Source organism: Sminthopsis crassicaudata, chromosome 2 (genome assembly GCF_048593235.1).
Source record: "Sminthopsis crassicaudata isolate SCR6 chromosome 2, ASM4859323v1, whole genome shotgun sequence".
Taxonomy (NCBI): domain Eukaryota; kingdom Metazoa; phylum Chordata; class Mammalia; order Dasyuromorphia; family Dasyuridae; genus Sminthopsis; species Sminthopsis crassicaudata.
Window position 1 is genome coordinate 337,698,674 of NC_133618.1, and position 27,213 is coordinate 337,725,886.

General features: G+C 37.4%; 2 protein-coding genes across 6 annotated transcripts in view; one reads left to right on the forward strand and one right to left on the reverse strand.

Annotated features, from left to right (window-relative positions):
- Positions 1-4,752: 4,752 nt before the first annotated feature.
- Positions 4,753-9,418, forward strand: SRSF5 (serine and arginine rich splicing factor 5). Of its 5 annotated transcripts, none has more exons than XR_012486529.1 (9): positions 4,753-4,929; positions 5,819-5,963; positions 6,282-6,352; positions 6,841-6,939; positions 7,023-7,092; positions 7,352-7,886; positions 8,293-8,366; positions 8,499-8,609; positions 8,717-9,418. XR_012486529.1 is itself a non-coding variant. In XM_074290493.1 (8 exons), the coding sequence occupies exons 2-8, from the start codon at positions 5,838-5,840 to the stop codon at positions 8,964-8,966; spliced, it is 801 nt and encodes a 266-aa protein (XP_074146594.1). In that variant the 5' UTR covers positions 4,753-4,929; positions 5,819-5,837; the 3' UTR covers positions 8,967-9,418. The 5 variants fall into 5 exon arrangements, 3 of the variants coding, with proteins under 3 accessions (XP_074146594.1, XP_074146595.1, XP_074146596.1); XR_012486530.1 differs by having other exon boundaries at positions 8,720-9,418; XM_074290493.1 differs by lacking the exon at positions 7,352-7,886.
- A 3,482-nt stretch (positions 9,419-12,900) lies between these two features.
- Positions 12,901-27,213, reverse strand: part of SLC10A1 (solute carrier family 10 member 1) — a 58,928-nt gene continuing 44,615 nt past the window's right edge. The window contains exons 4-5 of the mRNA XM_074290492.1: positions 23,277-23,473; positions 12,901-13,255 (exon numbers count right to left, since the gene is read on the reverse strand). Of these exons, the coding sequence (XP_074146593.1) occupies positions 13,164-13,255; positions 23,277-23,473 (289 nt within the window). The 3' untranslated portion in view covers positions 12,901-13,163. The remainder of the gene's footprint in view (positions 13,256-23,276; positions 23,474-27,213) is intronic.

Sequence of the window (27,213 nt, forward strand, 5' to 3'; positions counted from 1 at the left end):
AAAATGGGGAGAGGAATTCCTAATAATGGCTCCATTTAAAGAAATCAGTGCTATACTTCTACTGAACAGAGAAAGAGAGGTTAGTATTTTCTAACTTTTCATTAACTTTTCTCTAAAATTTCAAAATTGGTACATAACACTTTAGGGCAGTGTTTCTCAAATTGTGCTGATACTCTAAGGTTTGTTAAATTAAGTTTATGTTGTTTATTAAAAGGCAATAAAACAACACTGTAAGAGGAATCTCCCAAGGGTTCTGCTAAAATTTTGCTTAAACTGAAACATTTTACTACTGATGAGGTTTAGATTTAGGGAACCAAAATGAAATTAGGGTTTCTGGTGGTCAGAGAGTTAAATGATAAGGTCTAGTGGCAGGTTTGGGGTTCAGGGAACCAAATGCAGAGGTTTGACTCCCCTGGAACCCTTTGGGATTTGGGGCAAGGGTAGGGAGTTTGGGGGATTCCCTTCTAGCTGCGCAGAGGATCTCTGTAAAGGAATCTATAGACCCGAAAACTTAGATTGATAAAAGAGGTTTATTATAGGAATTGGAAGTAAGGTTAAAGTTTGGTTAGAGAAATAGGTGAGGAGAAGGAGAGAATAACACTGGAAAAGGATATTATTCCAGTGGGCAGATCTATGGAAAATGGAGTTTTGCACTGAGAATGCAGTTCTCAGTGGGCAGAAAGTCCTGAGGTAGCTGAGTAAACCACCAACATCCATTTGCAAAGACCTTAGTTGATGGAAGCTCATTATATTGCTTGTCTTGGTGGGAGTTGGGAAACCCCCGCAAGTCAGAATGGGCGCTGAGACAACTGGAGCAGATCAGAACCTGTGGGGGCTGGGAGAGCCCAAGTTGGCTCAGATCTGGTGGGGGCTGGGATAAGCCCGGATCGCCTATTGGAATTCAAAGGGGTGCTTTTGACCAGGATTTGTGAATCAAAGGTCCAGGCTTCCTAGACTCATATGCCTCAGCCAGGAGGGGCTGGGTATCTGAAAGGAATCACAGATCAATCTGAAAGAATGACAAATCAATAGGAAATGCAATTTCTTAAAGGGACCATAACCTGCTTCACTACTATGGAAAATTTTGATTACCATTGCTCTAAGGAATGGGGTGAGAGTGAGGAAATATTTAAACTAAATATTATGTTCTTTGATGGAGAGAAATAGTTAAAAAGTCAAATTCTGTTTACTATAAATGTGGACAAAAATCTTAAAACAAGAGTGACAATAAATGAGCTACAATTCTTTAGGGAGAACTTTGTGGAGCAAGGGAGCATCCATTAGCAGAAGAAAAAAGAATTTCTTGTCTTTAATAGCTCCATATGACAAGGAAGGGAGGGAAGGAAAGAAAAACCTGGAGAGCATCCATGATGAAGGAAAGGAAGAAAGTAGAGGACTGTGAGAACCTTGATGAAAAGAAACTGGAGAGAAGAAACCTAGAGAAAAGTTTTGAAGACTTTGCCATGTGAAAGAGGAATAACATATGTTAGTTTGGCTTGGCTTCAAACAATTAGTAGAGAGAAAGCAAATTTAGACTCAAGATGAGGAAAACTTTAACAATTCAAATTGTCCAAAAATGGAATGGCCTATCATGGAATAGCTTAGCAAAAGTGAAGACTGTTAGGATTACAAGGTGAGAACTCAGGTTGTCAAAACAATTCTCTAGCTCAGAATTCACATCTTTGGTTAGGGCCTTTAAAGGAAGTTTACACCTTTGGAATTCTGAGGTATAGTTTACATGTTTAAAAGAAGTTTGCACCTTTAATGTTCCCTAAAAGAAGTGGAGAGATAATAGCCATGCTTCATGCTAAGTGAGGGATCTCACATATAAATTCCTCTTCCAAAAAATAATTCAGAATTAATGGCCAATTCATATTCTCTTTGCAAATAATTGTGAAAAAAAGCAGTAAATCTGAGGTATATTTGTCCATTTATTTCCAATCTAGCTCTGTGCTCCCTGACTCTTCATCAGATGCTTCTCTGCCTAATAAGGAGGAAGAAAAAGGGAAGACAAAGTGAATATTACAAGGGAGGAAGAACATTCAAAGCCTGGGGGAAAGCCAGTTGGAAAGTACTTAAAGATGAAGTGTCATGAAGGGCAATATGACTATACTGTAAAGTGTAGAGGGAAATTTTGGTAGAATTCTGAAGTCTTACACCTGAAAAAGGACCTCAGGAGGTCTTGTAATCTAGGTGATTACCTCCCTTAAAGCAGAATTACACTTGACTCACTAAAGGCAAATGTCTATTTGTTATCCTCAGAATTCCAAAGGTGTAAACTCCCTTTAAAGGCCCGAATCAAAGGTGTGAAGTCTGAGCTAGAGAATTATTTAGACAACCTGAGTTCTCACCTTGTAATCCTAACAGAAGACTATCATTATTTTCTGGGGAGGTTTTGGACAAGGACTCCCAGATCCTTTCTAGTAGAGAGATTTTGTGACATTTAATCTATTTTGCAAATGTAAACATCTAGCTTCTCAATAGCTTAAAAGTAAAAAGAACTAGAAGGAATGAGAAGAGATAATTAAAAAAGAATAATTTGTAATACCAAGTGTGTGAGAAAAAATAAAGACTAGCAGTCTAGGAAACCCTAGAGGTTTGATTGGTAGGATACCCACAAAGCATGGATGACAAGGTCATTTTAATACAAGGTAGTTTAATACAAGTCTTCTCAAACTTTTTCCATTCTCAACCCCTTTTCACCTAAATTTTTTATGTGATCCTGAGTATATACATATATAAAATAGGTATACAAATCAAACATTAACTGAAAATAAATCAATTTCTTGACCCCCATAAATAATGAGGTCTGGAACTACAGTTTAAGAAGCAGGAATTTAATGCATGAAAGACTAAGAAACATATGGTGGGTATTTCTCTGCATGTTTGAAGACCAGGAACTGGTAATTTGCTGGCTGTCTCTTTCTGAGAATGAGAGAATTAGTGGGTAAAGATTAAACAAGGTGGCAAGAAAGCAGACAAATATTCAGTACTCATAAATTAAAAGGAACAAAGTAATAATAGCAAAGCCCAAAAGTCTTTAAGAATCCCTGTTCTTATTTTTCATTTTCAAAACATTAAAATCATAAACTGAAGTTTAAGATAGATGGCACTTTCAGAAGGACCCTCACTTTTCTTTTGAGCATTAAGTAATTAAGCATTAAGGTTAAAGTAATGAATATGTTTCTTAAGGTAAGTTTGTTGAAGCATGGATTTTTAAAAAATCAAAGCAAGGGGCAGCTAGGTGGCACAGTGGATAGAGCGCCAGCCTTGAATTCAGGAGGACCCGAGTTCAAATTTGGTCTCAGACACTTAACACTTCTTAGCTGTGTGATCCTGGACAAGTCACTTAACCCCAGACTCAGAAAAAAAAAAAAAAAAAAAAAGAAAGAAAGAAAAAAGGGGGAAAAAAAATCAAAGCAAAACATGCCATTTAGGACAATTTACTTGAGAATGTGTAAAATAAGAGTTGATCTGGATAATCTTTAAGGCTTCTTCCAACTTTAAATCCCGTGTTAAGTAAAAATATTGTTTATCAGAAGACTGATAAAACAGTTCAACTGGTTGGAAATTGAATTGAGACAGTTCTGATGAAAGATAAAAAGAATGTAATTGTTACAACATCTAGAGTTATAGCTTGACATCGTTTGATGTGGGGAACAACTTTATGGAGGGAAAATGTCTAGAACCAAATTTGGAGTCAAAGGATCTGAGTTTGAACCCTATCCAGCTCTGCTCTTCACAATAGGTGTGACCTTATATGACCTCTTGATAAGAGTGAGTAGATGATTTGTTGGACCCTAAGCAGATCCCACTCTGATATTTTTCCAGGGTGAACTTAAAATGTCACATAGGGTTAAAGACGACTAGAAATTTTGTGGGAAGCTTGAGTTTCTTGTTCATGGCTTTAGAAAAAATTTTGATTTTGTGCAAAAAGAAAAGTTTTGTTGAAAGATGCATTTCCATAAGGGATATTCCCCAGTCAGAATCAGACTCAGCATTTCATTGTGCTCTGAAATGGGGCCTGGATAATTGAAAGGTTGTCCAGTGGAATTCTATTCATGGGAGGCCATAAAGAACTTCATAGTTATGGATGAAATTACAAGATCCATCAAAACCACCAAAATGGAAAAGGGAATGGATTTGTTTGTGGACCCCCAAATTCAGGAGAATGTTGGGGTATCCTGAAGATCTGAGGATTGTCATAAGGAAAAGCTTACTAACAAAATTATCCTAAAAGGCAATCATGGTGGAGCTAGTGGATTCCACTTGCCTTCACTGGAGATCTTCAACAGCTGGAGTAGGGAAGATCCCCAGTCTTCCCCTACCCACTTCTAAATTGTTTGAGCTCTCTTCCGTCAACATTTCTCTAGTTCTACCTCGTTTTTTCGAGATTTGAACTTCTCGGCAGAACGAGGATGTTTCTCTTTTGTCCCTAACTTCAGGGGCGAAAGCAGAATCCAGCACACAGCAGCTTCAAGAATATAGAATTGAACAGTTAAAAGAAAGGGCCTGTAGAAGCTTCTCAATTTCTTAACCTTGCAACTAACAGTTACAACCACACCCGCGAACGCCCGCCCTTCCACTTCCTCCCTTTTCTCTCCTCGGAAGGTCGTCTTTTGGCCCCGCCCCTGAACAGCTCCTGGTCTCTGAGACAAAGGAGGAGGAGCCTTCCTACCTTTCGGCCTGTTTCTTAAGCATAAGAATGCCCAATACGGTCACGTGCTTCTCTGGGGCGGCACCGGAAGTGACGCATCTAAAGCACCTTCCATTTTGTGGAACGCCCGAGTTGTAAAGTGCGTCAGTTGCAGAAGGACTTTGTCTGAATAAGTTCGTGTTCTCCGACCCTACGCTATCTGGTGGACTTCCTAGCGCTTCGTTGTCTACCTCCGGCGGATTTAACGCTGTATCTCCTGCCCGTTTAGATTGGTAAGCAGCCGACTTTTTAAGGGAAAATAATGCCTTTTAGAATTATTGTTGCGGCTCTGGTAGCTGTCTTCCCTTGGTCACTATTAAGGAAAGATACTGGGGAGTAACTTGTGTATTTCTTGCGAGAAATAATACATTCTCGCCCTTTGGGCCTGAAAAGGACCGAAGGATTACCGCCCGGAAGTGTCTATCCAATATTTTGGGTACTGGGGAGGTGTCCGTTATTTTTGTGTTTTTTCCCCATTTTATCTTAACGCAGGAGTCTTTAGTGTTAATATCTGGGAGACAAACTTTTAAGACCTTTAGCTCACTAGGCCGCTTTAACGCTTTGAACGTTCGGTGGGTCAGTTGGTAACGTTAATGGGGGAGGGGAGGGTGGAGTGGAATTTGCGCGCGCAACTCCTGTCCCATCCCCGCCCAGACGCCATTTTATGGTTCTAAGGGATTTGTTTGCTTACTGCGCACGCGCTAGCATCGCGTGATTCGAGCCTTCCATTTAGCTGTGACGCTTTGGCAGCCGAAGAGCTCACGCGGCTGTTCGAGATTGGCCCCGAGAATGCGGAGGGTGTAGCCTATGCTCCTCCTTCCGTTCTCGGTCTTTCCAACTGCGGCAGAGGGAAGGGAAAGGGAGGGGAGGTGCGCCTGCGCAATCAGAGACCTCAGTGGGCGTTGCGGCTGCTGCTGCAGTAGTGTCTGGGAGTGAAGAGTGACTGCGGTATGGAGTCTAAATCCTTCCTACTTTTTCTTATCTGTACCTGTTGGTAAACCGTGATTTGTTTGTAGATTAGCAAAGGCCCCGAATAATGTTAGACATTTATACAAGCACCCTATTTGGTTAGGTTGACATTCCTTTTAATTTTATAACTAATGTATCATTTCTTCCTAAAAGGAATTAAAAGTGGAACACCATGAGTGGCTGTAGAGTATTCATCGGAAGGCTAAATCCGGCAGCCCGGGAAAAAGATGTAGAAAGATTCTTTAAAGGATATGGACGGATAAGAGATATTGATCTGAAAAGAGGCTTTGGATTTGTGGTAGGTTATCTTGAGTAAAAACCTTTTCTAACAAATTTTTTTAAAAATACAAACTTCCAATTCTAAATAACTTTGCTGAAGTCAGACAAATTTCATGTCAAGGAAAATATTAACGCAGCCTTTAAAAATTCTTCAAAAAAACTGCAAACTTAAGTTTATCAGAGTGCTGAATTGTTACTGGCATTGATGGATTGTTAGGCGCTGTTCATGTTGCTGTAATTCCTGACATTTAGGTAATATTGTAAAGTTGCCTGGTACTTTACATGTAATCTTGATCATTTATCAATGTTTAAATAGCTAAAATAATTGATTTCTTAGGAATTTGAGGACCCAAGAGATGCTGATGATGCTGTTTATGAACTTGATGGAAAGGAACTCTGCAGTGAGAGGTAGAGTTTGGATCATATTGACCTAGAAAATAACTTCAGATTTAAGTCTGACCCTCTGAAATATGTAAGACATATTTAAATAGTGTTCTTGGCACTGTAGTTTGGTAAAAAGAAAATTAGTATAACTCAAATTCCAGTTGTTTAAAGAAGGTAGCCTAGTTAAAGGGTTACCAATGAACTTTTTTCAATGGCCAAATCAACTAATAAAGCTTAATTTACTGTGCATTTTTACAGAAGTCCTAATTTAATTACAAGTGTATTCATAAATAAATGCTGAGGGATATGTTGCAAAATGGATAATTGTTATCTTGTCTGAAGAAAGCCTTGGTTTGATTCTAGAACTAATTCTGTGGCCATGACTCTTAAATTTTTAATGGGGCTTAACATCTGTAGTATCAACATGTACTGGACTAAAGCTTAAGTGATAATGTATATTAATATTTAAGAGTAGAGTGTAAGCATTATTAATCCTATTTAATTTATTCTAGGGTTACAATTGAACATGCCAGAGCTCGATCTCGAGGTGGACGGGGAAGAGGGCGATATTCTGATCGTTTTAGTAGCCGTCGTCCTCGAAATGATAGGAGGTAGGAGTTTTCCTGAGTAAAGGTTTTCTAGAATGAAAAAAATTCCCTTAAGTCACAAATTTTCCATTATAATTGTTTTTCAGAAATGCCCCACCAGTACGAACAGAAAATCGTCTTATAGTTGAAAATTTATCTTCTCGAGTCAGCTGGCAGGTTTGTTGAAATAAGGTTTAAAACTTCTTTAATATTTAAAAAAATTAATGGGTAGTTAATAATTAAACCTTTTACTAAAGTAGTTTTTATCTTAAAATATGAACTTAACTGGACTTCTATAATATCATTTAAACTATTTAACATAATTGGGGGATATTTCAAGCCTAGAATAATGATAGTGATCAATTGTAAATGTTTTTGAGGATTTTTCTTGTTTTAAAATCAATTTTAACCAAATATTAAACCCTTTATTTGCCAGCCTATCTGTGTCGTTGGCCTTATGACGAGGAGTGCCTGTGGGTTATCCTAATCGTTCTGTCTTGGTCACTCTTGGTTGGGCCTGGTTGACTTTGCCAGTCAGCTCCTACAGTGATCAGTTGGCCACCTCTAGATCTGTGTTTGCCGGTCTAGACGTAATCGGTGCACTTCCTTAAAGTGCCAGGTTGCAGCGATCCCCGAGATAACGAGATCTGATCCCTAAGTTGAGAGCTGTCCTCCTGTAACGCTTCCGAATAAGAGGTCCTGGTCGAAAAGAGTTGAAAGATACGAAATTAGGTGGTCGTTGGAATCCTGATCGCAGTAAAGTGGTCCTTGGTAACTTCACAAGAGTAGAAAATGTCTGCATCCGTCAGTAGTCTGCTAATAGGGAGGGCTGTGCGATTTAAAGGCTTCCATCGATTGGGTAGTGTCCTTCAAGTGGGTGGCGAAGAGCCAGTCGGGCATATGTCATGACGGTATCTCCGAGCGATTAATGCAGTTTGCTGCTTGACTAGCCTAGGGAAATGTTAATAAAGGTAAAGTAAACTACGTTTTTAATGACATATGGGGCACAAAATAACTGGTGTCTTGTAAATGTTCTGTTTAAATATAAGACTTGCTCTACCTCAGTCTTTACTTTACAAACATGTACTGTTAACTTTTTTTTTCTTTTTTATTTCTTTGTGCTGAGCTCAGTATAGACTAATACTTTAACGTTAAAATCTGAATTTTCCCCTTGCATTTTGCGTAAAGCAATATGCTATTTTCACTTATTTCGTGCCCTGATGTAGATAATTTTGAATTCTGATAGAATACAAGTGTGGTAAATGCCATGTTTGTACTTTATCTAACATCTTCTCTTTCAGTAGTCTTGTTTTATGCCATGTTATCTGTTTATATTCTTTTCATTTTTCTTCGTTTAACATAATTGTCTTGTGTTAGGATCTCAAAGATTTCATGAGGCAAGCTGGGGAAGTAACCTTTGCAGATGCTCATAGACCAAAACTAAATGAAGGGTAGGTAAAACTTTTAAAAACTTGCAATATGTGCTTGAGAATTATGTAAATCAGATTTTATCAAAAATCTTATCAAATGCAACACATAGTATATATTCTGTGGAATTAACTAGACTCAACACTTCTTTCTAGGGTGGTTGAGTTTGCCTCTTACAGTGACTTAAAGAATGCTATCGAAAAACTTTCTGGAAAAGAAATAAATGGAAGGAAAATTAAACTGATTGAAGGCAGCAAAAGGCACAGGTATTTTTTTTCCCAAAATTAATTTTCTGCTATTTTAAGGCAATTTGACAAAAACATGTGGGGGTAGGGCCTTATATCTACTAACTAGCTATTTTATTTAATATTAGTAGGTCGAGAAGCCGATCACGTTCCCGCACTAGGAGCTCTTCCAGATCTCGGAGCCGTTCTCGTTCTCGGAGCCGCAAATCTTACAGCAGATCCAGAAGCCGGAGCCATAGCAAATCCCGGTCTGTTAGTAGGTCACCTATGCCTGAAAAGAGTCAGAAACGTGGCTCTTCAAGTAGATCTAAATCTCCAGCATCTGTGGATCGCCAGAGATCCAGATCTAGGTCTAGATCTGTTGACAGTGGCAATTGAACTGTTAAATAACTTGCCCTGGGGACCTTTTTAAAAAAGACAAAAAAAGACAAAAAAAAACCAAACCATACTTGCTAAAATTCTGGTAAGTATGTGCTTTTCTGGGAGCGGGGTAAGGGGGGTGGGGGGAGGGGGCTGGAAATCTTTATAGATGTGGACCACCAAGGGTTGTTGAAAACTAATTGTATTAAATGTCTTTTGATAAGCCTTCTCTGCTCACATTTTTGTGAATGTCTGAAGTGTATAGTTATGTATATTGACTGCTCTTTTATAACTAGAGCAACTTTCATTTTTTTGTACTAAAGAAATAATTTGAACGTTTTAGTTCCTAGTTTACTGGAATATGTGAGTGGCAATTCAGAAATTAGTTTAATGCCTTTATAATTAAACTAATGGCTTTGGACACTTAAAAAGCTCTACATCTGCTGTATATAAAGCTTATTTTAAGTGGGTTTTGGGTGTTGTGTTTTTTGTTTTTTCTCCCCTCCCTTTTGTGTGGGGAACAAGAATGTTCCCACCCACCCTTTCATATAACTATAAAAGACAGCACATTAAAGTTGCTGTTAGTGTTGGTAATAAAATTTGTAAAAATTGTCTGGTTCATTTGAGACCTCTAAAGTATTTCCCTATTAAAATTCAAACTTCATCTTTTCTGAGCCTGAGTTTGGCACTCAATTCATTTTGGGGGAGAAGACTCTTTGAATCAGAATTTTAAGGGGTACAATTGATAAATTTCATTTTTTCCGCTCTTAACCCATTTAAGAAAGATAAAGGGGGGGGTATCCTCATATCAACAAAAACCCAGGTCCGATTATTGAGTTTAGTATAAAGTCATACTATTTATATTAGTGTTCAATGGTTTTTAACATTTAATTTTTAAAATTTAAAGGTAGATTTTAGAATCCAGTAATGTTGCTCCCCAGTAAGAAGGGAAGGAAAGAGGGAAAATGGTAAAAAGGTGTGGCAGTAGAATGTGTTGAAGAAATAATTTTCTAAGATACTTTGCAAACATTTAAAATGTGTTAATGCCACCTCAAATAACTTGAATGGAAGAAATGAGATATCACATCACACTAAAGAGGATTTTTGAGATTCCTTACAGGAAACATTTGAAAGGAGCAAGGTATTAAGAGGTGATATATGTGGGCTACAGCTTGTTAGGCACACAAGTGATAGCTTAGTAAACTATGACATTAAGAGAATGTTATACTCCCAATAGTTTAACTAGTAGCTGTGAGGCTTTCCCTGATAGTGATGACTTTCACAAACTTTGCTGTTTGTTGACTTACTGGGTACTATTGAGACTTGGAATGTAACCCCTTGAAGGAAAACAGGACATATATCCCCAGCATATTAGCCTTAAAATAATATTGCCAGATAACTTAATTGGAGTGAAACATATTTGTCAATTTATTAATCCAAATGATAGGATTATATTTGCTTCTCTATATCTGGATCAACTTTAGATGTATGAACATATAATGCTAGCCAACTAATGTGTTATGCCACATATTCAAATTATGGTCATTTGAGATCAATTTAGGAAGCAGATACTTAAAAACTTTTTATATATATTATGTATACCCCTTATTATAACAAAATTACCTTTTGCATTTTCCTTCCTTTGATATATCTCTAGGATATACCTTTATACTCCCCATAAATTTGGTAGTCAAATATTTTCTTAAACTATGCAGGGAAGATATTTTTAAATTTCGTCATTTTATCCTAAACTGACTTGGTTACCTAGCAGAAGTAGTTTTCCCAATCTACTGATCAGATGACTTCAGTTAATGCTACTCAATAATCAAGTCACATCAGGCATACTCACATCTTATCAGTTATGCTTTAGTAAATAGCTTTACATTGCCCACCTTCGGTTTCCTTGAAATTTGTTCACTATTCATTCACTACAATGGAATCACCACCAAAAGATACTGTTAATTTTCCCTAATCTATTCCAAATAATCAGAAGCAGGTACTCTTTGAGAAGGTCTGTATTGGTTTTCATTTCACAACTCTAAAGAGGTGATCCTATCTGTTAACTTTAGGAGTTTGATATTTTAATCATAACCTCAGGTTCTCAAACTTAAGTTTATTGGCTTTTTCTTCTTGCTTTTACAAATATAACCCATATCTCCTTAAACTATCCAGAATCTTTATTTTTTTTCTCAGCCAAAATTCCATCACTTCAGTTTCTTCCCAATTCCTTATAACAGTGGACTGATTTTCCTAGACCACCTTGTCTTGGAAGTTTTGACTTGTAAATATTCTACATTTCTCATAATTTTTTATGAAGTTTATTTTTTGCTTTTTAATTTCTGATAGTAAATGCTTAACAGTTGATCTGTTTACCAGTTCATTTGTCTCCAGTGTTAATAAGCATATTGCCAATAATTACAAAGAATTCCAGTCTGAATCCACATAGTTGCCAAATTGTTTTACCTAATAACACAACATGGGTCCAAAAAACATGTCTCCTTGTTGATCGTAAAATAAAATGAAAAATACATTCGGCATTTTGGAACCTGACATAATTTGGTCAAATGTTCTTTTTCGAGCATATTTTGTATTTCCCTTTACCTTTACTTCAGGGGTATTACCCCTTCATTTCCTTCTTATTCCTGCCTTTATTTGGGACCCCATGCCTGGTGGCTTGTAAAAACCTACATTTAATGTTCTACTTCCTGTAGAACCTTGATAGCAATCTTAAGAGAAATTAAGTATACATTGTACTTGTTACATGTTTAGTCAAAGTAGCACAGGAAAGTACTGTTGCATCTTTGTACCAACAAGTCCCTAGTATAGGCATTTAATAAAATATTAGTGGAATGTCTTGGAATTGTTACACTTTGTAAACATAAAATGTGTGTGAGGACTGGGGGAAAAATGTAAAAGATAATTACCACAGTTGTATTTCCATCAACCTTCAGTTTGTGTACTCTGGTCCTACCCAGAAAGAGTTTGTTTTATCCAGCTTAGATGCTCTTCAGGGTCACAAGTCTTTTAACTATAGAAAGGGACTGGTACTTGCACCCTAAGTTTGGAAGGGAATTAGGGTTTATAGGAAAGAGTGAGGACTAACAAGGAGTTCTGAAATAGGAGTGCATGAAGAGTAACAATGTATTACATCAGTCTAAAAATCCATTCTGCATAATTGTCTCTAGGATAAAAGTTCTTTGGTATTTAAGGTACTGAGCAATGAAATTAGCATTCACGCAGTGCATTGTCTTTATAAAGTCTTAAAATCTTGAGATTAATTGATTTTGGAAGCTTGTGAGCTCTACCCAACACATTTTAGAACCTAGGAATACTGCCCCTTAAGGGACCCACTGCAAGTCTGAATTTGATTAGAGAGTGGCATATTGATGTGTGTGTTCTTTCCCAAAATGTAAAGGCAGGGGGGCTCTGTTTGCTTTTTATCCCAGCAGTTTGTGTAATATGTCTGATTATTATGACTGAAAGGCTTTAAATGCCAAATTGTATTTATTGGAGTGACTAAAAGGGATGTTTATCAGAACAATTGCCTCTATTATGAATATCCAGAAACCGGTGTTAAGCATCTCACATCTCCCTTGCCTCCTACGACTTCTCTCTTGTCCTAAGAATACTCAAATATGCTTTGGAGTTGATTTTTAGTTAGTTGTGAAAATAAACTTGAATGTTTAACAAAGGCAACCAAACATCAGATATAAAACAATTTGGGTGGTGAACTGCTAAAACAAAATCTGCTTCTGTGGTGGTGCATTCTAAACATACCCTCCCCACCAAAGTATTTTATCAAAACAAAATTTTTTTTCACCAGTTCTAAGAACTGGTAGCTTATCTGTTAAGTTTTGAGGCAAAAGAAAAAGTACACTGAAATGAGAGTCTAGGTATGGTTTTTCCTAATAAACACAAAACTTTCTATTTTAGTGAACAAAAATTTACCAAATTCCATTAATCTCATTTTATTGTGTGTGGCCAGAAAAAAAATTTCAGGGTATTGTTGGCTATTAAATTGCTCAAATGGATATCCATAACATCTAGTGCCATGATCACTTTGGTGGTTAGAACTGGAATTGCTTACAAAGGACGAGTTTGCCCCTTATTTTAAATAATGCTGTTTTTTTCTGTGGTGTACTTCATGCCTTGCTGCTAGCATTTGGATTGGCACTCTGTAGATAAGATTTAGTTGCTTGTGAGGTAGGCTTAAGTCTAGGCCACACTTGAACCATTGACCATAATTCCTGCTCCTGCTGCTTCATTGGCAGTGTCATTTACAGCTGTGTAGATCATTTTTGTTTTATCTATAAGGGGAAATAAAAGGAACAAAGACACCAAATTAGACAAGTTTATCCAAAAACAGAGGTAACATCTCAGGAGCAAGAAATAACCAAGAATCTGTTCTGTACCACTTCTCTTCTCGCACTGATTTTTAGAAGCTCCAGATGGTTTAACCTTTCTCCTCTGCCAAGATAATCTTTATAGATAAATGATAATTTTTAAGCCATGGAACTCATGTTCTAGTTAATATCCTTTGAAGGTCTTCCAGAGCAGAAGGATGGAGATAAATTCCAATTACCTCTTTAAGATCCAGGTGTGTGTGTGTATTCAGAAAAGTATGAAGCTGGATCTCATTTAATTGAATCTGTTCTAAGGTTATGAATGATATCTTAATTTTGAAATATTTTTCTCATTTTTCATTCTTTTGTGCTTTTCTACAACAAAGGACACTGATAACCATCTTGTAGTCGTTCTTTTTCCTAGGTTTTTGTGATGCTGTTTTCCTTATATCTATATAGTGGCATCTCAATCTTCTGTATTAGCATCTATGTCCCATCCTACCCTTAGGCCTGGGGATCTCCTAAGGCTCTGTGCTGGATTTCCTTTTCTCTGTCACCCTCTCTTGGTGGTCTTATTTCCTATGGGTTTAGTTATGCAAATAACTCTTGAGAGCTATATCCTAGTCTCTTAAACTCAAGTTCAACTTCACCTACTAGACATTTTTCAAATAGATGTCCAATAGAGATCTCCATTTCAACAATTCAGAAACAGGACTTGATTTTTCCTCAAACCTTCCCCTCTTTCTAGCTATTCTTTTTTGGTGATGAGAGACATCTATCCTTTGCCATCTTTAAGGTTTAGACTTGGAGTCTTAGTAGTTTTCTTTCACAGCACACTCTTCTCCCATTTACATGGCAGCAATTAGTTGCCAAATCTTGGCAATTCAGTGTCAATGGAGATTTCATTTTATGTGTTCCCTTTTCTCTATTTACATGACCATTACCCTAGCTCAGGCCCACTTGTACTACAGCAATAGCCTTCTAATTTGTTTAGTTACATCCAGATTTGAATTCATTATAATCCTTCCTCTTATCTCAAAGTTGATATTCCTAAAACACATGCCTCTAGGTGTATCTGGATCTGTTTTCTACCTGCTCAGTACTCTAGTGACTTTCTTCTAAGATAAAATACAAATTCTTCTATTGGCATTTAAGGGCCTTACCAACATGATTCTAGTTTATCTTTCCAAATTTTTACTGCACATTATAATTTTTAATGTACTAAATGATCTAAGGAGACAAGTCTACTTGTTCTCTATTCCAGGACATTCTACTGCCTGCCTCAGTGCTCTCATACCTAGATAAAATATACTTCTTCCTCATTTTGGAATTTCTCTTAGAATATATAGCTTCCTTCAGGGGTTCAAGTGACTAAATGCATCCTACTCTATCAGCTGTTAGCCAAACCTCTTCTTTCCTCCACCCCTTCCCCCCAAAATTATTTTGTTATGGTATACATGTCGTTTCCTAAAAATTGAATTTCAAATCCTCAAAAGCAGGGATTTTGTTTTTCTCTTAATAACTGACACACAGGGGGCAGCTAGGTGGCACAGTGGATAGAGCACCAGCCTTGAATTCAGGAGGACTGGAGTTCAAATATGATCTTAACACTTCCTAGCTATGTGACTCTGGGGCAAGTCACTTAACCCCAGCCTCAGGAAAAAAAAAAAAAATTCCTGACACATAAAAGTTTGTTGAATGATTTTATGAAACAGAATCATCCCTAGAAATAGCAGTCGGAATACATTTTTCAGACCCACTCTTTAACATCACACCTCTAAGGGGGTTCTTTTTTCTTCAGTTGTTTCTGAGTTCAAGGGCACCTAATTATCTTAAGTTTGAGTCCTCAACAAGACTATGTGATTAATTGGTTTCTAGGTAATCAGAAAATTTTCTAATAAGCTTTTTTAAAATTGGTATCAGTTTTTGTTGCTATTTAGTAAAAGTGTTGGATTTAGACTTGAAGATCTCAATTCAAATTCCTCCTCAGATACTAGCTGTGTGACAAGTCAAAGCAATTAAATCTCATTTGTAAAAGAGATCCAACTTGATCACTTCTAGCATTCATTCCAGCCCTAAATCGATGAATCTATGAATCATAGCTACCTATTTGGATGAGAAAGGTACAGATACCATAGTGTCAGATCGCTCTGACTTCAGATAAATCTAGTTATTAAACACTTTTAAGTCACCTGACCATAAATGCTTAAAACATTATTTTAATCTTTAAGCTGACCGTAAAAAATAGGTTTCTATTATTTTGTCATTCACTTTTCCAGCTATTTTTTGGATAGCCTTGCCAGCAAGCAGCCTTTCTGCTAGGACCAGAAATCATGCCCTGGAAGTTTTAATTCTTATACCAAGAATGGAAACCACTGTCCTCATTGGTGACTTCCTTAACCTAACACTTGCAGGACAAATCTAGCCATCTCATCAATAGCAATATATACTGCATATACATAAACCCCTCTCCTACCTCCTCAGTTCCAGCTCTAGAATTGTTATCATATCTGCCATTGTTTCTGATGGGGTCATGTTAATTTTTTGATTCTATACACTCACTGTAACATTCTGGACTAAAGTGCCCCTTCCTGGTCTCCAGTATATGTGTTTTTCCCCCCATTATCTCTTTAAGGACAGGAACAATTTTTGCTTTTGTATTTGTATCCTCAGAACTTAGCCCTTGACACATAGAGTTTAGTATTTTTTTGTTCATTTGTCTTTGGGTCATTAATTCAGTTATTAAATTATTCATAATACATCTCTTTGTCAAGGCCTGATTAAAATTCTAAAATCTACTTTTCAAATTCACTTTTTTTCTGCCTCACATAGAAAACTTAAGGTATCTCTAAATCTCAATTCTTAAAGAATTTTAAAATCACTTCAATGCCTCCTTCAAAAAAATTTGATCCTTAAAAGTGTTTGGCACTGAAATGTGACAGTATATTAAACCAATAAAATAATTGCATGACAACACATTAAAGTATTTGGTGCTCAGAGATAAAATCTCATTACAATGGGACAAATCCACTAATATTATAGTTGTAATGGGTGGACTGGCCAGTGAGTTCAGTCCTTAATGTACCATGCTCTGTTAATGAAATCTTCATGTGAATTTTAGAGCATGAGCAGATGTCTCTAGTCTGCTTATCATATAAGAGAAAATGTTTGATGAGTTGAGCCATAATAAGTGTGCTTACAAAAGGCACTCAGTCATGTAGGCCCCATTTCCTCCATAGCTACATTCAAAGGGAATACATGAGAGAAAATAGAGGCATTAGTTTTTCCATCAGAGTATATTCCAATACATGGCCAGTGTACAAGCCTCTATACTTAGCTTTTTTGCCTTCTCTCAAAAGAGTATCTTGTGGCTGCAGGGGAACTTTCAGGTAAAGATCTGAGCACAGACCAGAAGAGGAGTGACTATATTATCTTCAAAGCTCTGAAAACTTGTAGGCCCCAAGAATTGGCTCTAAAATTGCCCCCAAGAGCCTGAAGTTTGGACCAGTGCTTCCTCACGATCAGATAGAGCCCAACTTTGTTAAAGTTCTAAGTCAAGAAATAGTCTGAAAAAAACTAGCAAACAAAAACATTGACCATAAAAAAGCAACTACAATAGTGGGAAAGACAAGACACAAAATCCAGAGACGACAATGGGAAAACCACTACAGGCAAAGTCTCAAAAATTCAAATAATTGGACACAAATCCAAGAATTCCAGGAAGAATCAGAGATGAGTGGTAGAGGGGAAAACCCCGATTTCCCAAATGAATGAGCTTGGCAAAAGGACTCAAGACAAACTTAAAAACAATTGGTCTAATGATAGAGGCACAAAAATTCACGAAAAATTCTTTAGAAAATAGAGCTGGCCAGGTGGAAAAAGTAAGTCATTGAAAAAAAAGTTCCTTAAATCTAATGCTTATTGTGCAACAAGAAAATGGTATTTACACACATGTATCTAGGTTATATTGTAACACATGTAAAATGTATGGGATTGCCTGTCATGGGGGGAGGGAGTGGAGGGAGGGGGGGGATAATTTGGAAAAATGAATACAAGGGATAATATAAAAAAATATATAATAAAAAGTTCCTTAAAAATTAGAATTGGACAAGTGACTAATGACTCCATGAGATATCAAAAACAAAAGAAAGCAAAAAGAGTGAAAAAATAAAATGTAAACTGTTATCAGTAAATGTGGAAAATGGGTTGAGAGAGGATTTATTGGATTGGGGCAGCTAAATAACACAATTGATAGAGCACTGGCCCTGGAGGGAGAACCTGGGTTTAAATCTGGCCTTAGACACTTACTAGGTGTATGAACCTGGGCAAATATTTAACCCTTACTGCCTCAAAAAACCAAAAACCTGACTGCCAGAAAAACACGACTGAGGAGCCTAGATATTTCAAGAAATTATAAAGTAAAACTATCCCAATATCCAGAAGGTAAAGAGAAATCGAAAGACTTCTAAAATAGATTTCAAAGTGAAAACTCACTAAAATTAGTCAAATTTCATAGATCCCAGGTGAAGAAAATGCTGCAAAGCATCAGGAAAACCAATTCAAATATGGAACCACAGAATCACAAAAGATTTTGCAGCTTCCATGTTAGAGAAGCAGAAAGCTCAGGATATTGATATTCCAGAAGGCAAAGAAGCGAGGATTACAATCAAGAATTACTTACCTAAAAAAAATGAATATAATCCTTCAGGGAAAAATGAATATTTAATGAAACAGAGGATTTTCAAGCATTCCTAATGAAAAGACCAGAGCTGAATACAAAATTTGACATTTAAACCACAAGAGGTAAACATGAGAAATCATAAGGGACTTATTAAGGTTCAATTGCTTACAATTAAAAGGGGAGGGCACAAGTATGAGTCAATTTTGTTAGGAACTCTACAAAAGAAAACAGGAGAGAAAGGAGGATGCACTATGAGAAGGGAGAAAAAGAATGGAGGAAAATTTCACATAAAAGAGGCACTCAAGGAAAAGTTTTTACAGTAAAGGAAAAATGGGTGGATTGAGGGACTTAGCAGGCAACATTTGAACCTTTCAATGGAATTGATTCTAAAAGGGAAAAATATATTTGTACATATACACTACATGCACAGTCAGCTGGATATAGAAATCCAAGAGGGAAGAAAGAAGGAAAGATGATAAGGAAAAAAGGATATTATTAAAAGGGAGAGAAGATTAAAGAAGGTAAAGAGGGTAAAAAGAAAAAGATAATTAGAAGAAAATGTGTAATGGAGGCAAATACTCAATAACTGAATGGGAATGGGATGAACTACTGCATATAATGGAAGCAGATAGCCGAATGAATTAAAATCAGAATCCAACAATAACAATATACTCGAAACAGATACAGTGAAAATGAGGAACTGAAGTAGAATCTATTATGCTGAAGCTGAATTTTTAAAAAGGGATGACAACCATTATCTCAAAAGGAAAAGCAAAAATAAACCAAATCAAGAGAAATGAGGAAAGTTACATAAAAGACACCATACACAATGAAGTAACAAAAAAAAAATTTACATCAAATTTCTCTGATGAAGGCCTCAATTCTCAAATATATAGTAGTAAAAATAAGAATTGATAAATAGTCAAAGGAAATGAACAGATAGTTTTCAAAAAAAGAAATCAAAGATATCTATAATCATATGAAGAAAAATCAGGGCTTAACTTTTTCCACTCAAGAAATTTTTATGTTTCCCCAGGTATATAAAACAGATATACAGTAATTCCTTAACACCAAACCACATTCAGTTATTAGATCCCATATGGTGTCTCAACCCATAGTTTAAGAAGCTGGGTTTTAAATACTAATTAGAGAAATGTAAATTATCATTATGCACATTAGTATATGAGCATCCACTCATATTCCTATATGTAATTTATAATTGGTGTCATCCAAAGGTCATAATAATAAAAATAAGTTAGAAATTGTAATATTTATAAAATTATTTAAGGTTTACAAAATCTTTTATAATTATCTCACTTTAAAACAGCTCTTTTTGTAGTGGCAAGGAGGTGTAAATTGAGTGGCTGCCTTTCAGTTGGGGAATGGCTGAATAAATTATGATACATGAATGTAATGAAATATTATTGTTCTATTAAAAATGATGTGCAGGCTGTTTTCAGAAAAACTTGGAAAGACTTAACATGAACTGATGCTGAGTGACGTGAGTACAGGAGAACACTGTATACAGTAGTACACAGTATACAGTACACAGTAAGATTATGTGATGATCAACTGTGATGGGCTTGACTCTTCTTAGCAATTTGTTGATTCAAAACAATTCCAATACACTTGGGATGGAAAATGTGGTCCCCATCCAGAGAAAACTGAATGTGGATTGAAGCATAGTATTTTCATCTTTTTCTTTTCTTTTCTTTTTTTTTTTTGTGGTTATTTTCTTTCTTGTGACTTTTTCCCTTTTGATTTTGATTTTTCTTGTGTAGCATGATGAATATGGAAATATGTTTAAAAATTACTGTCTTTGGGAAGAGCAAAGTGAGGAAGGGAGGGATAAAAAGTTGGAACACAAAATCTTACAAAAATAAAAATCTCTTCATCCTCAAAAAAAAATCTTTATCCTCAAAAAATTTGGGAAAATGGTGGTATTTTACATGAAGATGAAGAAAATGAGGCACCAAGAAGTTGTATCTATTTGAATTTAGATCTTTCTGATACCAAGCCCAACATTATCTACTATGCCAACTAGATACAGATACATACTATTGAGTCAGCATAATTTTGAAAGCAATGACACCCAAAACATCACTTCATGCTCTTTTTTTTTTCCTTCCAATGAACCTTCTTGCTTTGTGACTAAAAAATTTATACGGAGAATAATTACTGGCTGTAGGTACTGGCTTTTCCTTATAATACGGATAATATTAATATGGATAATAATAATATGGATAATCAAAAGCTTCAGCTTTAGGAAAGACTTGACCCCCAACTTAGAAGCAAGAATACTATCCATAGCACTTTAGTTTTGAATGATTTGATGTAATAAAAAAAAAAAAAAAAAAAAAAAAAAAGCACTGTTCCTTTAAAGGATTCAATATTATTAAATATTTCTCAGTAAGAGCTATTAGTAGGAAATATAGCACATGGTAGACTCCCTATAGGCAGGATCACTCTCTAGGGAGTAAAGGCTGGCAAAAGACAGTCCCTGTCCTCAGGGAGTTCACACTCTTAATGGGGGAAACTGAAAAAGGTGGGGTGGTGAAACATTAGAGGAGACCTATATGAGGGCATGAGAAGATGTTTGCTGTAGGCTTCCTTTTTACACAGAATCTGGGAGGAACTCTGATGTCCACCCTCTACCATCTCCAATAAGAGGGATGGAGGTACCCAAGAGGGCTTACTGAGAAGGTTTGAATTTCAGGTTTGATTTGATTTTGTAGAAAGATGCATTTCTGGAGACATTAATGAAGTCCAGATGGGCAGGCAGCCAGGCAGGAAATCACATAGACCAAAGTTTAGAGTGGATAGAAATAAACTGGCCTTGGAAAAGATTGAGATATGACCATCATTTGGAGAATGACTGAATAAGTTATGATATATGAATGTTATAGAATATTATTGTTCAATAAGAAACGATCAGCAGTATAATTTCAGAGAGGCCTTAGAGAGACTTGAACTGATGCTAAGTGAAGCATGTAAAACCAAGAGAACATTATACACAGCAACAAGAAGATTATATGATGATCAGTTCTGATGGACATGGCTCTTTTCAACAGCGAAGTGATTCAGGCCAGTGCCGATGGTCTTGTGATAGAGCTATCTGCACCCAGAGATAGGACTGTGGGACTGAGTGTGGATCATAACATAGTTTTTGCACTTCTTTGTGGTGATTTGCTTGCATTTTGTTTTTCTCATTTTTTTCTTTTTTGATCTGATATTTTTGTGCATGATAATTGTAGAAATGTGTATAGAAGAATTGCACATGTTTAACATACATTGGATTACTTGCCATCTAGGGTAAGGAAGAGTAGGAGAAAAAAAATTTGAACACAAGGCTTTGCAAGGGTGAATGTTGAAAATTATGTTCTGAATATGTTCTGAAACTAAAAGCTTTTTAAAAAAAAAAAGGGGGGGGAATCGAGAAAAGTTTGATGCTGATCCTACTGTTCAACTGGGAAATGGTTATGCAGGGCCAGAGTCATACTGGGGCCAGTTTAAAAATGGCAGGTTGGGGGCAGCTAGGTGATGCAATGGATAGAGCACCAGCCTTGAATTCCGGAGGACCCGAGTTCAAATCTGGTCTCAGACACTTAACACTTCCTAGCTGTGTGACCCTGAGCAAGTCACTTAACCCCAGGCTCAGGGGAAAAAAAAAATGGCAGGTTGACAAGGAAAATAGTTGCAAAGTAATTTCCTTTTCCATGCCAAGAAGGGGAAAAAAAAAAAAAAAAAAAAAAAAACACTGGAGGCTGCTAGCAAAATGTGAAAGACTCTCTGTATCAGCAATCCAATTTGTTGGTTAAAATGATGGCAAAGCAGATACGGCTGGGAATATGAAAGAACTGACTATCTTTATTCTTTTTCCCTTGCCTTGTCTTGGCTGAGGAGACATGCACTTGTTTCTGAACTCCTTCATTTATTTGGCTATAAACTGTAGTATTGTTATTTTTGGAGACTGTATCCACCTATCTCACCAAGACTGGAAGTAGAACCTTTAAAAAAAAAAAAAAAAAAAAATATATATATATATATATATATATATATATATATATATATATATATATACACACACATATGTAAACAGGGTTAAATAATTTGCCAAAGTGTCTGAGCCTGACAATCTGTTCAAGTTGTGGACAGTGGGGAAAGGGGAAGGATGAGGAAGAGAAAGAGAAACCATTCTTGAGAGAGAAAGGAGTTATAAGATGGCAATTTCTCCTTATTACTTATTGTCCTCTAGTCAGGTCATTCTATGTATTTTTATCCACAGGTGGAATGATGAATCAGAGATTTGTGTCATAGACCCCTTTAACAGTCTGATGACTCTCAGACCTGTTAAGATAATGATTTTTAAAGGCATAAGATAAAATGCATAGAAAATAAATTATACTAAAATACAGTTATCAGTATATATATTTTAAAAGCAAATTCACAAATCCCAGATTAAGAACCTCTGGATTATATGATCTCGAGTTTTCAGATCTTAAAATCCTTATGACAATAAAGTGCTTTGAACTCATTTAAGTAGAGGTGATCTGTGTTTAGAAGTCACTACTCCAGCATTAATAATAAGAACTTGCTTAAAAAAAAAAAAAAAGAAAGAAAAATGTAATGGATTTTAATCTTAAGAAGTTACTGTTTTGTCCACTATCAGGCCCATAGCTACTGAAAGTTTTCCTTAGTACAGTATGTGATTCAGGATTCAGGAATCTCTTAAATTCAAGGCAGAACTTTGACTATTCTGTAAAACTTAGTTAATTTTACCTTAGATAGTTTGAATAGTCTGTCATACTATTCCTAACATCCTTACAATTTTTTCCATATCCAAAGTTTTGGGTTTTTTGTTACAATTATTTTTCCACGTCCTAGTTTCTATATCACAGTATACTTCCCTTAACAGAATATATTACTCCAATTCCCATATTCCAACATTAATACTCCGTGGTCCTCAAACTTTTTAAATAGGGGGGGCCAGTTCACTGTCCCTTAGACTGTTGGAGGGCTGAACTATAGTAAAAACAAAACCTCACACTGTTTCCGCCCCTCAGCCCATTTGCCATAACCTGGCGGGCCGCATAAACATCCTCAGTGGGCTGCATTTGGCCCGTGGGCTGTAGTTTGAGAACCCCTGCACCAATAGAATGCTAAGAAAGAAATAAGTGGCTTACTTTATAAAAGTCCGTAGCTTGAAAGAACAATGCCCTATGTAAAAGAGAACTATGTACTATTTTTTCTGTGACAGATCAGACTCTGGTCACAAAAGTTAGGAAATAGTGTTTCAATACTTACCCTTGGGAGTCCTGATTTTATTGTAGCACTTAAAGATGGCAATAAGGAGAAGCCCTTCCCCAAGCTGGAAAATCATGTAGAGGAGAGGAAAAAAGAAGAGTGGTCCAATCACTTCTGGAGGAAAGGTCATATTGAGGATGGTAGAACACAGCTGAACATTCTGACATCCAGTTTCCATACTCACGGTGCGTCTGCATCTGTGTAGACAAATCAGTTCACAGGCCATCAGACAAGTGACTTCAAGAAGATTAATTATCACTGTGATCTTTTCCTTCCTTTCTTCATGAGACCAAAATGCATTGAATGGTATTAGATAAACTGATGGATGTAAAATAAACATCTTGTTTGCAACCGAGTGGTCATTTATGGTTTATTTTACCTGTGCTTGGCCTTATGTTTAATGTTTAATGACTTGGATAAAAATCTAGATGACTGTTTATTCAATCTGCAATGATACCAAAGCCAGAAGAGGTGGATTCATCACATTGGATGACAGGCAAACCCAAACATCTTGAAAGGCTAGGACAATAGACTATGACTAATAATGATATAAACGGAGATCTTTTGGGGGGAAGGGTTGGAGAGGCCCAGATGTGAACTGGGTCACCTTTAATCTGTGGGGGGAAAGTGATTTGGAGTCTCCTAGGAGGAGCACACCATCATGTCCATAAAGGAAACTCCCAAGATAAGTAATCTTATTCAATTTTGAATTGAATTGAATTGAAAAATCAGTCTCCCAGATTCTTCTGGTGATAGACCCCCAGGTTGAGGCCAAAGATCAAAGCAGCCTCAATATATCTAGACTGTATGCCCAGACATTTTGCAAAACTATCCTGCTAAGATTCTTTGCCCACTAAGAAAGCTGTCTTCTTAGTGAAAATAAATCAAAATCATTCCTTTTTTTCCAGACATTGACTTTGAATCTGCAAATTCTTTTGCAAGGGATCTAAGGCACCAACCAGAGGGGATCTTATACCCCAATTCTCTCACCTTATCATTTAGTGGCCTGGGATAGGGATCGACCAGAGCCTGGCTGAAGTGGTCTATTCTATATCTAGGACAACCCAAATTCCTAGGAAAATTAGGGTTGTTTGGAGCTCCATGCTTAGCAGAGTCCTCTGTCTGGGGATGTACAGACTGGAATTCCTGTGCTCTGATAAAAAGCCCCCTTAATCAAGGAGTGTTTTTGTCATCTCTCTTTCTTTCTAGGGATGCCTTGGAGAACAAGGAGCTATAGCTATAGAGTTTGGAAATCTGGGGTTTGTGACAAAATAGGGCAGTCCATTTCTATTCCTAAAGATTCTCCTGTAGGCTCTCTTAAAAAACAGACAAATTCGGTTTGAAAGATCGCAAGATAAAAAAAACTTATTTACTTTTGCAATATCCTGGCCTCTATATCTCTTAGAGAACTAGGAAAAATGACCTATTAGTGGATTAATTAACTACAGCACTATCCAGCAGCTTGATTTGTTTTGCCTTAGGCAAGGTAAGTGGACTGAAGTTTCCTATGTCCAAGTCTTTATGACCTTATGTCAAGATCCTGAATTAAGATAGCACTGCAGAATGCTGCTGGTAAGATTTACTGCAGGGGAATTGAAAGTAGATAATGACCTTCTAGATGACCCCCTCCTTTTAACTCCTTTAGGGGCACAATATCTTTCTTCGGCCCTCCATAGCAGTGCTTATCAAAGGGCCTGCAAATCCCTTCCAAAACCACCCCTTTATCAAAAATAGGACCTTGGGTCCCACAGTACTTATCCTTCTTGCCTCCTGAACTAGATTCTGAGGTCACTCAGCCCCCACTCCTCAATCCCTCTATACATGGAGTGGGACCCCTTTTTCTTCTACACAATCCCTCTCACCTCCTGAACCAGATTTTGAGGCTGCCTAGCCCCCACTGCTCAGTTCTTCTCATACAAGGAGTGGGATCCCCCTTCCTCCTCCTCAGGAGCCTGATTCAGTTACATTTTCTACTCAGGACCCAGATCCAGCCAGCCCTTTTAAACTCTGCCCCCTGAGGACAGACTCTCAGGTAAGGACCCTCAGAGTACAAGTGCCCTTCTCAATATCAGATCTTTCCCAAATTAAGGAAAGACTGGAACGGTATTTGAGGACCCCACAAAGTATATTGAGGGATTTAAAGCCATTGCCCTCCAATTCGATCTTTCCTGAGATGTTAATATCATTATCTCCTCCTGTTGTACTACAGAGGAGTAAAAGAGAATCTGGGATCTGGCCCCAAAGTCTGGAGATGACATGGCTGCCTCTTCCTCTTCTGGTAGATACCCCCAGGGGCTGTTGCTGTGCCTGTCTCAGACCCCGGGTGGAACTACCAAGAGAGGAATAGTGATAGAGAGAAAAGGGATCACCTCTTAACCTGCCTCACTGAAGACATGAAGAGGGGATTTAAGAAGCAGGTTAATAATGACAAACTTAGGAAGATCACCCAAGTTGAGGAAATTCCTGCTCTTTTTCAGGGCCACTTGGTAGAGGCTCTAAGAAAATACACTAATCTGGACCCCACTTCTCCAGAGGGGACCACTGTCCTCAACCTGCATTTTATTAACCAATGTGCCCAAATATATGGAGGAAGCTGTAGAAGTTAGCCTTGGGCCCCCAAACTCCCCAACTCAGCTCAGCTGTTAGAAACAGCTTTTGGAGTCTTAAACAATAAGAACTGAGCTACAGCAGAGGAAGAAGACCATAGGGGCAGAGCAAGAAATAAAGAGCAGGCCCATATTTTGGCTGCCGTTATTTCCGGAAAACACAGGGGTTTGTGTTTTGGGTGTAATGGGCAGGGCCACTGGGCACACAACTGCACTTGGGGAAAAAAATAAACAACCCTGGCCCTTGCCCTGAATGCAACAAGGAAGGGCACTGGAAGAGGGACTGCCCAGAAAGGGGTAGAGCAGCTGCCTCAAGCTTCACCCTCCAGTCTCCTCAAGACCAGGAGTGATGGGGCCTAGGATTTGAACAGACTCCCCCCCACACACACCTTACTCCATCACCACCACTGAACTTTGGACATAGCAGGTAAGGCCATTGAATGTTGTTTTGATACAGGGGCTTCTCTTTAGGTTCTGCTCTGGCATTCTGATCCCAGTTGACTCTCCCCCCCATATGATAATGGAAATTGAAGGGAAACTTAAAAACTATATTGAGACTTCTCCTCTGCTTTTTCAGTTTGGTGACCTGTTGTTTAAACACTCCTTTCTTATTATTCCCTCCTGTCCTGCTCCCATATTGGGGCTGGATTTAATGGTGAAACTGGGGACCCAATTTTCTCTTCTCAGACCTCCAAGTGACCTTTTCATGCTTCTTTCAAAACCCTCCCATATTCCCTTTGAAATTTGGAAGAAAAGAGATTCTTCTGTCTGGGATCAGGGGATTCCTGGGAAGGCAATGCATGCTACCCCAAGGTCAATACCTAATAAAGTCAGAGGCTAGGAAGGGGTTGCAACTTATGATTGAAAAATTTCTTTATCTTTTTTTTTTTTTTTTTGCTGAGGCAATTGGGGTTAAGTGACTTGCCCAGGGTCACACAGCTAGTAAGTGTTCAAGTGCCTGAGACCAGATTTTAACTCAGGTCCTCCTGAATTCAGGATACTGCTCTATGCTCTATCCACTGCGCCACCTAGCTTCAAGAAATTTTTTAAGTATAAGCTTCTAGTTCCCTGTGAGTCTCCTTGCAATTCTTTCTGTTAGAAAACAGAAAGGGGAGTACAGGACCCCAGGGCAATTAATGAAGCAGTCATTGCGATTCACCCCATTGTCCCTAATCCATAAACTATCCTTACTCAGATCCCAAGGAACACAAAATGGTTCTCCATCCTAGACCTTAAAGATGCTTTCTTTTGTATACCTTTGCATAAATACTTACAATTACTCACAATTTCTCTTTGCTTTTGAATGGGTCAAGCCAGGGGAATTCCTCACC

Bases quoted from the DNA above. Each gene is read 5' to 3' on its own strand.
- SRSF5 (XM_074290493.1), top strand. From the start codon at position 5,838: ATGAGTGGCTGTAGAGTATTCATCGGAAGGCTAAATCCGGCAGCCCGG. The intron at 6,353-6,840 runs GTAGAGTTTGGA...AATTTATTCTAG, and splicing joins AAGGAACTCTGCAGTGAGAG to GGTTACAATTGAACATGCCA. The intron at 7,093-8,292 runs GTTTGTTGAAAT...GTCTTGTGTTAG, and splicing joins CTTCTCGAGTCAGCTGGCAG to GATCTCAAAGATTTCATGAG.